This window comes from Xyrauchen texanus, chromosome 6 (genome assembly GCF_025860055.1).
Source record: "Xyrauchen texanus isolate HMW12.3.18 chromosome 6, RBS_HiC_50CHRs, whole genome shotgun sequence".
Taxonomy (NCBI): Eukaryota; Metazoa; Chordata; class Actinopteri; order Cypriniformes; family Catostomidae; genus Xyrauchen; species Xyrauchen texanus.
Window position 1 is genome coordinate 30955694 of NC_068281.1, and position 11842 is coordinate 30967535.

The 11842-nt window shown below is 37.0% G+C and overlaps 1 protein-coding gene across 2 annotated transcripts; it reads right to left on the reverse strand.

The window, feature by feature from the left end:
- Positions 1–449: 449 nt before the first annotated feature.
- Positions 450–11206, reverse strand: LOC127645395 (sodium/potassium-transporting ATPase subunit beta-3-like). 2 transcript variants are annotated; one of them, XM_052128994.1, is made up of 7 exons: positions 10986–11206; positions 4970–5092; positions 4677–4775; positions 4320–4507; positions 4131–4181; positions 1293–1379; positions 450–1164 (listed from the first exon to the last, which is right to left on the reverse strand). In XM_052128994.1, exons 1-7 carry the CDS (start codon positions 11107–11109, stop codon positions 997–999), a joined length of 840 nt encoding a protein of 279 aa, XP_051984954.1. In that variant the 5' UTR covers positions 11110–11206; the 3' UTR covers positions 450–996. The 2 variants fall into 2 exon arrangements, with proteins under 2 accessions (XP_051984954.1, XP_051984956.1); XM_052128996.1 differs by lacking the exon at positions 10986–11206 and adding an exon at positions 10538–10653.
- Between the last annotated feature and the right edge of the window lie 636 nt (positions 11207–11842).

Genomic DNA, 11842 nt, shown 5'->3' on the forward strand with positions numbered 1-11842 from the left:
CTAAATGGCTGTGGTTCCTTCTCCCTCACCCTTTTTATAGATGTTATAGATATCCTTGCAGTTGTGAAGACCTGAAAATGTACATCTGCATTCAAATCAAAATCAATGCCATACTGTATAATAAGCATTTCAGTGGGACAAAATGTGCAATATGATTGTTCTTTTCACTTATTGTTTTTTTTTTTATATATAATAAAACTATCAATTTTATTGTTAGTTTCTGTCATCGGCTAAGGGAATGAAGTAGCGGTTCTCAACAAAAAAGGTTGAGAACCACTGGTGTAAACGTTTCATCCCTTTTTTACTACACAACATTGTGTCCTAGCGCCATCGTGTGGAAGACTCTAACATATGTGGAAGAATTTAACATATGTGAATAAAAATACAATAGAAGCTTTTTTGTTTTTATTTGTCAAAATAGATGTTATTTGTACCAAGATGTTAAATGGCTCAGGCATCTACATGAACCAAGATCCATGCAGAGGTTATGAAAATCATTTGTTACAAATTTGATTCCTTGAAGTATTTCATAAGTTTAAAATTTGTCATATAATGCCACATTTCAACATAAATCTTACAGCAGTTTTACAATACGATCATTAAATATATTCACAGAGAGAAAAACAAAACAAACACAAAAACATCAACCAAGGACTAAGGTATTGACTAACCCCTGTCTAATCAATCACATTGTAAACAAAATCCCTTTGAGGGTACAATGCAATTATTTTCAAGAATTCAAAATATCTAGGGAATGAGAGACCTGGGGAAAAATACATTTACATTTTCAGTGATAGTCACGTCTTCAGGAGGAGAATGTGCTCGCCAGGAGACTAAACAGAGATCATGTTAAGACATGTTAAATGGGACATTAAATAAATAATTAATCAGTCATGCCTTGTCTGTGAAGGGTAAATGAATTCCTGAAGTATATTGGAGAGCTTAAGAGGAGAACAGGGACAATAGGAAAAAAAGAGGTCCGCACCAGCTACAGGTTTACTCAGTCACCAGGACCCGAAAGGTGACACGTCCAAGAAACTTGTCACGCTCGTCATTGTTCTTAAGGTTAGAGCCCTCTAACCTGCATTCTACAGTTAGCTCAGAGTTGTAGTCTTCCTTCATAAGCAACAGCTTCACAGCAACCAGAGGCTGAACATAGCCCTCCTATAGATGGTCAAGAGTATACTTTACTAAACATGCTAAATTATTCACTCAGCACACTGACAGAATGACAGAAATGTAATTTGATTTCAAAATCAAATCTTTTAGCATGTGCTCAGCTTCATACTTACATGTGCCTTTTTACCATAGTAAGGAAAGTACATCCTATCGATAGTCCCATCATGGGGGAAGTACTGCATCCGGAGAGGTTTCTCACTCTTAATAAATAGAAAGGAGACCGTCAACAACTAGAGGACACACTGCCGCTGGGTGAGAGCGGATAACACAGTCTGATGTAGTTTTAACACTAATGTAATTCCTCCAAATAACATATAAAGCAGCATTTAAATGTGCACTCAGTATAAAAGTTTCCCACCTGAAGCAATGAATAGTACTTTTAAAAATATATTACGGTCTGATTTTAGTCTGTTTTATCTCACATTGAGCTGGTCACCTTTTGAGGGCAGACATATTGAGTTCATATGGCCCTCTGAATACTACTCACTTCATCTTTGTAACCCTCTGTTAAAGGACACATTCACAAGTGGAATAATTTAAGAATGGCTGAGTGCTAATAGCGCATTTATACAATGGCATCAGTAACTGAAAACATTTGCTTTTGTGTGATGCTGCATCCGCACCACTAGGTGTCAGTGTAAGTACAAGACAACTGCCATATCAGCCTGCACAACATAAACAAAAGAATACTGAGTGCACCTTTAAATAGATTTTGAATGCAGTACATAATAAAATCCAGCAGAGAGTAAACAAAGCTGACATTATAAACAGCCCCTTCACTGAATGAGAAACAGGGCAGAACAAGCATTAAAATTCATGCTTCTGCTTTGCCATGCTAAATTATTTACTATTTGTCCAACTTTTAGCTGTCCGTCTGTAGCACTTGAGTCACTGGAAAAGACTGCATCATTAATTTCCAAACCGAGATCATGCAAAAAGTTATTTGTATTCACTGCATATGACAATGACATGCTCAATCATCGTGACTGGAAAACGAGAGAGTGAGGGAGAGTGAGGGAGACCATTAATACAGTAAATCTTACCTATCACTTTAATAAGGAGTTCAACTGACAGCATGCAATAGAGACATGAGAGAAAAAGAAAAAAGACAGGGAAAAATAGAAGAAAAAAACTTTTGTGTGAGAGGACGGACTAACAATTAGAAATCCAGGGAGGTGACACAACAACATATAAGTCAAACCTTAAAGCTGAAATCCATGAGAAAAGTTCATAAAACAGTAATAATTACAAACACCCAAACAGGTATCAGTGGTATCAGGTTATAGGTGGGAAGTTCTGCTCCACAATTAAATCAGCCAACATTTAATTTATCATATCTTGGCTACGATTTGGAAAATTAATAACTTTAGCAAAATAACAGACCTCGCTTACACCTGGTATTAAGACGTGTCTTGGGTGTTCCGATCACACGTGGTCAGGTGAGATCCATCACTGTTTACACCTGGCCTGTTAAATGAGTCTCCTGTGACCACTTGTGATCGGATTTGGAGGGGAGGGACATACATACATCATGAAGACATACATCAATCACTATGTCAGTGTGTTACTGCATGACATTTAAGTGCCACAAAGTCCGAAAAAACAAAGAAAGTGTGAAAAAAAAAAAGTGTGTTATTTCTCCCAGAGGTATCTGAAATTGAATCTAAGCACAAAAGCAACATTTCGAGCAAAATTATCCTTAATTTATCAGATTACCCGTGTAAACCTGAGTTGCAGCTGTTCGTGCTTATCATAAGTGTCCCTGCATGCTGATTTCAGACTTATGAAGTTCTTGTGTTTGTGTATATATATGCTTTTATACATTTCCCGATCAGATAGTTATTTCCTTTTAAAGCCGCCCATAACCAGCAAAGTTTAACCTCTTGTTTATCACAGCAGTTGATTGACAGGTGAGGGGTGGTGATTTACTTCAGTCTGGGACACATACAGGATGGATTAGCATTTACACTTCAAATGCGATGAGGTCATATTTGTTTTTGACCACAATCACATGTGTGTTTTCTGATTTAGCACTGACCACATGTGATCGGATCACCAAAAACGCTAACTGATACCAGGTGTGTGTTATATCGGGGCATAGTTATATCATGAGAAAGGTGAGACTTTCCTGTTTGCATTAGTGCATTTGACTCAAAACTTGTTACAGGGTCAAAGTGACTTGTGCAGGTCACATATTGTTCTGAAGCAGCTTTATAAAGACGTAAAGTGCTTACAAGCCCTATTGAGCACAATGATGGCAATGAAAAAGTCCCTAAGATGTGGAAGAAACCTTGAGAGGAATCAAAACTTAGCAGGGGGAATTTACCTAGATAGCACACGTACATATCCAAGATGTCTGTTTTTGATCTTTTCATCTGCTAAACATCTTAAAAGATCAGATTTACAAAGAATCAAAATCATAAATGTCTCATAGACATCTGCTGAGTGTCTTATTGGCATCTGAAACATACTTGCTGACATACGTCTTTTAGACGTATTGCAGATGAGCAAACAATGTAAACAAAATAAGTCTTCCAGATGTAAACCACGAGTGATGTATGTGTGCTATCAGGGTAAACATATGCTTAAACACACAAGTTATAAGGGGGCTTTTTATTTACCCAACCACTAGAAAAATCTATTGAAGCCAAAGCATTGACCTGCTTTAGTTGTGATTACTCTGAGAAATTGCCATTAAAGGAGCTTAATCAGTTTCAAAAGTGTAGGATACCTGTTTGTTTTGAGGTGTTTTTGCTTTGTGAGTTTCATTGTCCAGATTTCCCTTACAAATTTCAGCTTTAAATCACATAAACTCCACACACACACACACACACACACAAACATTTACATCTAGAACGTGTTTCTGAACAAATATAGGCTAATATCTCTCACAAATTAGAATCAATCTATGATTTTTACCTGCACTTACATTAAACAGGTCAATTATTTACCTTTGATGTGCAGTTGATGTATGGATCTCCAGTAGGCTTAAGACCAATGACCTGAGGATTACGAATAATGCAATATCAGAGTGAATCCCCTCTAACTGCAAATAGACATGGATACCCCGCCATTTTGAAATATGTGTTTGGGTACATTGGTGACAATTTGATAATTGAGAACGAAAAGAGGTCACTCACCCTATTCATCTTGACAATAACACATGGATGTCCCGCAGCATAGCCAAAGGTGGTGTCCTCCATACCTGAGCAACGATGGAGTAAACTCCTCCTGAACTGGCACACCTTCTTCTGAGGTTCCTCATCCTGCTCTGAGTACTGACCCGCCATGCACAAGTCATTTTTAGCTTGTTCTGAGTCGTTATACTCTGGACATGGACAATTGGTAAAGAAAGGGAGGCAGAGACGTAGAAAAGGGGATAGAACATGTTTGGGTTGGGGTAATTTTAACTTAATTATTACAGATTTAAACCATAATGACTGGAGCTGCAGTCCCAAGATAAGAAAACACTTGGAGAGAAAGTGTAAAGCACTTACGATGCAGAAATGATTCTAGATGTTGGACAAACTGCCCATATTCAACAGGGTTTGACCTGTTGAAAATTATATTCAAAGAGTTTGGCCTGATAACCAACCCTGAAAAAATAAGTCAATTGTGAATTAAGTTTAAGCAACAGACTTTCATAAGATTAACATAAATCCTTCTAATTTAGAACAACTAGCTGTTAATGCTTTGAGACAAATTATATATTTCACTACAGTTATTTGTATAGATACCACTTAATTGTGTAACGAACACAGTCCATTGACCTGCATATTGAAGAGCTCACCTGGGGATGCAACACGATACTTGGGTGTGTTTTCATTCAGCGTCTGAAGCATCGCCCACATAGTGAAAGTAAACATCACAGTCAAGAAGCCATAAAAGGCCATGTAAAATAGGAGGATGAGGCCTAAAACACAATCACTTTGAATGTCAGTTGTTTGAACTATATTGATTACACTGTTGCCAAAAAAGCTCTAATCTTACATTCACCATTTGAACTGTCGCCTATTAAATATAACAATAACCAATTAAACACTTTCATTGAACTGAACCAACTAACATCAACAAGAGCACATTTTTAATTAGAGCTTATTTTTTATCTGACGGTGTGCAACACAAACGTATTAAATTTCCCTGCTCTTTAAGTTGAAAAGAACTATACATTTGTTGCCGAAACAATGCAAAATAAGTGAAACAATGATAGTGGTATTAAAGTAGGCTTAACCAGTAGCATTATCAAATAAAATAAAACAACAGTGTAAAATATAATTGTTTAAATAACAGGGCAGAATTAGATTACACTGAAAAAAAAGTGTTTTTGTTACCTTAAAGAACTATTTCTGCCGAATCTAACCCTTAAAATTAGTTTTGTTGAAGTAACCTATAATGTATTCAGAGTGATAACATCTAAATGAACTGGTTTTCCATCCATCCATCCATCGTCAAACGCTTATCCTGTGTACAGGGTCGCGGGGGGCTGGAGCCTATCCCAGCCAACATTGGGCGAAAGGCGGGGGACACCCTGGACAGGTCGCCAGTCCATGGCAGGGCTGAACTGGTTTTCCTCAAGTCAAAAATAATATTTAACATCACTGAATTAATCTGAAGACATTAGGTGTATTCAGGTTAATGTAGTGATGTTAAATATTATTTTAACATCTTAAGGATTTGATACTGTAGAAAATAAATCCTTAAGGAGAGAGTTGCAGGTTCCTTGTCACTTTTTAGTTATTTTCAGTGTATGAATTATCAGAAAATTAGGCAAAGAATAATACAGTATAAAGGTAACGTTAATTGAACTAGAGTTATTAGAACACTCAAAAAAGTCTTTTTTTAAGATTGAAAAATTGTAATATAATAAAATTCATTAAAATGTAATTGTGTAATGTTTAATGAAATTAAATCAATATATATATATATATACACTCACCTAAAGGATTATTAGGAACACCATACTAATACTGTGTTTGACCCCCTTTCGCCTTCAGAACTGCCTTAATTCTACGTGGCATTGATTCAACAAGGTGCTGAAAGCATTCTTTAGAAATGTTGGCCCATATTGATAGGATAGCATCTTGCAGTTGATGGAGATTTGTGGGATGCACATCCAGGGCACGAAGCTCCTGTTCCACCACATCCCAAAGATGCTCTATTGGGTTGAGATCTGGTGACTGTGGGGGCCATTTTAGTTCAGTGAACTCATTGTCATGTTCAAGAAACCAGTTTGAAATGATTCGAGCTTTGTGACATGGTGCATTATCCTGCTGGAAGTAGCCATCAGAGGATGGGTACATGGTGGCCATAAAGGGATGGGCATGGTCAGAAACACTGCTCAGGTAGGCCGTGGCATTTAAACGATGCCCAATTGGCACTAAGGGGCCTAAAGTGTGCCAAGAAAACATCCCCCACACCATTACACCACCACCACCAGCCTGCACAGTGGTAACAAGGCATGATGGATCCATGTTCTCATTCTGTTTACGCCAAATTCTGACTCTACCATCTGAATGTGTCAACAGAAATCGAGACTCATCAGACCAGGCAACATTTTTCCAGTCTTCAACTGTCCAATTTTGGTGAGCTCTTGCAAATTGTAGCCTCTTTTTCCTATTTGTAGTGGAGATGAGTGGTACCCGGTGGGGTCTTCTGCTGTTGTAGCCCATCCGCCTCAAGGTTGTGCGTGTTGTGGCTTCACAAATGCTTTGCTGCATACCTCGGTTGTAACGAGTGGTTATTTCAGGCAAAGTTGCTCTTCTATCAGCTTGAATCAGTCGGCCCATTCTCCTCTGACCTCTAGCATCAACAAGGCATTTTCAGCCCACAGGACTGCCGCATACTGGATGTTTTTCCCTTTTCACACCATTCTTTGTAAACCCTAGAAATGGTTGTGCGTGAAAATCCCAGTAACTGAGCAGATTGTGAAATACTCAGACCGGCCCGTCTGGCACCAACAACCATGCCATGCTCAAAATTGCTTAAATCACCTTTCTTTCCCATTCTGACATTCAGTTTGGAGTTCAGGAGATTGTCTTGACCAGGACCACACCCCTAAATGCATTGAAGCAACTGCCATGTGATTGGTTGATTAGATAATTGCATTAATAAGAAATTGAACAGGTGTTCCTAATAATCCTTTAGGTGAGTGTATATTAGAGCTGTCAATCGATTAAAATTGTTAATCTAATTAATTCGATGGTGTCTTAATTAATTAATTACATTAATTAATCGCATTTAATCGCATATACAAATATTTGCTGAGAAAGCCCCTCATATAACAATAATTCAATATATAATGATGAAATTATACATAGTTGTCTTTAAATATTAAAAACTTTATATATATATATATATATATATATATATATATATATATATATATATATATATATATATACATATATATATATATGTGTGTGTGTTTTATCACTGTGTGAGGACCAAATGTCCCCATAAGGATAGTAAAACCTGAAATCTTTGATGTTGTGGGGACAATTTGTCAGTCCACATGAGGAAAACAGCTTATAAATCATCCTAAATTATGTTTTTTGAAAATGTAAAAAAGCAGAACGTTTTCTGTGAGGGTTAGGTGATAGAATATAAAGTTTGTACAGTATAAAAACCATTATGTCTATGGAAAGTCCTCATAAAACATTGAAACCCAACGTGTGTGTGTGTGTGTGTGTGTGTGTGTGTGTGATTATTATTATTATTATTAATAAAGATTCCTCAATCTAATGAATGATATTTTGTTTTAAAAAAGGAAATGTGTAAATCTTATTATTCTTTTTAGTGAAGGGATACAATAAAGATTTATATGTATTTTCTATATTAATGTCTAGTATATAATGTCATAGACATAGTCAATTCGGCACTTGATCATTTTCACCCTGGCGATAATCAAATGTGTCATTCAAACAGAAAGTTTAGTGAGGCACGAAAACGGGACCTTTTCATCCTTCAAAGATTCCCACGGTCCCAGCAACGTCAGAGCGCTCCGCATCGTCACCACGAATGTTAATGAGCGCTGTGACGTTGCCAATATGCTGTCTTCAAACGAAACTCTAATGAGAATACGTGTTTGTGCTGTTTAGTTTTAGAAAATCTGTGTTGTTTACTGTGACTAATTGAGTGTGATTAATCACTGACAAATAATCTTTTGGACGGTCTAATTTTGCTATATATATATATATATATATATATATATATACACTCACCTAAAGGATTATTAGGAACACCTGTTCAATTTCTCATTAATGCAATTATCTAATCAACCAATCACATGGCAGTTGCTTCAATGCATTTAGGGGTGTGGTCCTGGTCAAGACAATCTCCTGAACTCCAAACTGAATGTCAGAATTGGAAAGAAAGATGATTGAAGCAATTTTGAGTGTGGCATGGTTGTTGGTGCCAGACGGGCCGGTCTGAGTATTTCACAATCTGCTCAGTTACTGGGATTTTCACGCACAACCATTTCTAGGGTTTACAAAGAATGGTGTGAAAAGGGAAAAACATCCAGTATGCGGCAGTCCTGTGGGCAAAAATGCCTTGTTGATGCTAGAGGTCAGAGGAGAATGGGCCGACTGATTCAAGCTGATAGAAGAGCAACTTTGCCTGAAATAACCACTCGTTACAACCGAGGTATGCAGCAAAGCATTTGTGAAGCCACAACACGCACAACCTTGAGGCGGATGGGCTACAACAGCAGAAGACCCCACCGGTACCACTCATCTCCACTACAAATAGGAAAAAGAGGCTACAATTTGCAAGAGCTCACCAAAATTGGACAGTTGAAGACTGGAAAAATGTTGCCTGGTCTGATGAGTCTCGATTTCTGTTGAGACATTCAGATGGTAGAGTCAGAATTTGGCGTAAACAGAATGAGAACATGGATCCATCATGCCTTGTTACCACTGTGAAGGCTGGTGGTGGTGGTGTAATGTGTGGGGGATGTTTTCTTGGCACACTTTAGGCCCCTTAGTGCCAATTGGGCATCGTTTAAATGCCACGGCCTACCTGAGCATTGTTTCTGACCATGTCCATCCCTTTATGGCCACCATGTACCCATCCTCTGATGGCTACTTCCAGCAGGATAATGCACCATGTCACAAAGCTCGAATCATTTCAAATTGGTTTCTTGAACATGACAATGAGTTCACTGAACTACTAAAGTGGCCCCCACAGTCACCAGATCTCAACCCAATAGAGCATCTTTGGGATGTGGTGGAACAGGAGCTTCGTGCCCTGGATGTGCATCCCACAAATCTCCATCAACTGCAAGATGCTATCCTATCAATATGGGCCAACATTTCTAAAGAATGCTTTCAGCACCTTGTTGAATCAATGCCACGTAGAATTAAGGCAGTTCTGAAGGCGAAAGGGGTCAAACACAGTTTTAGTATGGTGTTCCTAATAATCCTTTAGGTGAGTGTGTATATATATATATATATATATATATATATATATATATATAGATAGATAGATAGATAGATAGATAGATATCCAGGGTTGGGAGGGTTACTTTTGAAATGTATTCCACTACAGATTACAGAATATATATGCTGTAAAATGTAATTTGTAAAATATTCCATTAGATTACTCAAGGTCAGTAACGTATTCTAAATACTTTGGATTACTTCTTCAGCACTGGCAGGTTTTTTCACTTGTTTTGACTATAAAAACTCAGCCAGTACAGTAACACAAAATACACATGTTAAAAATACATTCTCTAAAAAAACAAATTATCTTATGCAGTGTTGTTTATAAAACAAGATTAATCAAATTGATCTTGTTTTAAGGATTTTTTTTATTAGTATTATTATTACAGGAAAACAATACAAAAATTATAATTCTAATCAAGAACACGATTTTCTACCCTAATATCAAAGAAATGATGATCCAACGTGAATTTTATTGATAAAAAAAATATGATCGTGCCTGGTAACATGTGCATGTAAAATGGCCAAAAATAGCATTTTAGCTTAGCGCAAATCTGACAATTTACACAAGGTTTATTTAAATTTCTTCTGCTCCAAACTTACTTCTCTGTCTGCTCGTAAGAATGTAACACATCATGAGAAAGTGTTTCACTGCTGTTCAAATGCACTTTGGATCTCATAATTTATATGGATAAATGTTTTCCATCTGAAAGAACTAAATATTAAATGAAACTAATGACAATAAAATGCAAAGTAATCTCTTCAGTAATGAAAATACTTTTTCTAAATGTAACTGTATTATAAATTCCAATCATTTAAATTGTAACTGTAGTGGAATACAGTTATTTGATATTTTAAATAGGTAATCCCGTTACATACATTTCGTTACTCCCAACCCTCGCAAGATGTGGACTCACCCATTAGAAATAATGGGAAGCTTTTTAAATCTTGTTTTTACACCCCCTAATGAGATCTGCTCAGGTTTAGAGATGGCGTTGATCTTCTAAACTGTTACTGATGTCATCAGTGAAAGAGTTGATGACATCAAGATGTCGATGATGCGATTACATCAAGGATGTGCTTTCGTCAAGGATCGGATTCGGTGTACAGGGGACTCTCCATTCATTGATCCTAGGCAGTCTAGATTGTGAATTACAGAAAGTTATGAATTAAAAATGACCAAAAGCCGTCCCCATTCTCATGTCACCAATATATCGTTTATTATAAGGTCGTTATTAATTTAGCAAGATGCATATTTAATCACGAGCTACAGTAAATGACGCGCGAGCAAGCTTTGCAGACATCCAACGCTCAGCATGAAGGATGTAAAATGTGTGCTGTTTCATAGGATTTGTATGAACTCACCCCAATTTCTAGCAGTCCGACCGAATAATTCTCCAGTTCTTGGATTGTAGATCGCGTCTTTCCAGCTGCTTTCTGGCTCTTTGCCCTCCCCTGGTTTTTCGCTGTTTGTAGACATGCTGTACATTTGGGCTAGATTTAGAGAAACTGTCTGTATGCACGATTGTGATACTGTCTGATATAATGAGACTAAAATCAGTGGGCTGGTGCCCTGACAGAAGAGGAAAAACCTCTGGCCTCTGACGTCTCCAGATGTACTGCAACGCAATGTTGCTCATTACAAACTGGTCCAATAATCCGGACCGACAGCAGTATCACGTCATGTCGTGGGGGACACGTGCGCATGCGCAATATTATGTTTTTAATATTAAAATGAAATTGCCAGCGCTATATAATGGATTTAGCTAAATAGTTCAGTGTTCATGCTAGTAATGGTATCAGATCAGAGTACCATGGTACATTGATTCATGCCATGGTACTGAATGATTAATATATTAATATGTCAAGGTATTTACATGCAACTCCAAGGTACTAAAAAGAATACACAGAGCATGGTGACTGGCCAAAACCCATGATTTTAACTTGATTCCGTGATCAAAACAACATAGGGATGCCATGGTCTAATTTCCATTATTATTAATGAATTCGTTTCTAAATTAAATTAAATATTTCATAACAAAGTTTAGAAGTTACCGAATCATTCTGATTAACCACTATCAATGTTTTTTTTTTTTAAAGAAATTCAACAACGGATGCAACCACATGCATCCGTTGTTATAATAATAAATTATTATTCAAATGTAATAATTTAAAGGGATAGTTCACCCAAAAAATTTTATTATCTCCACACTCATACTCAT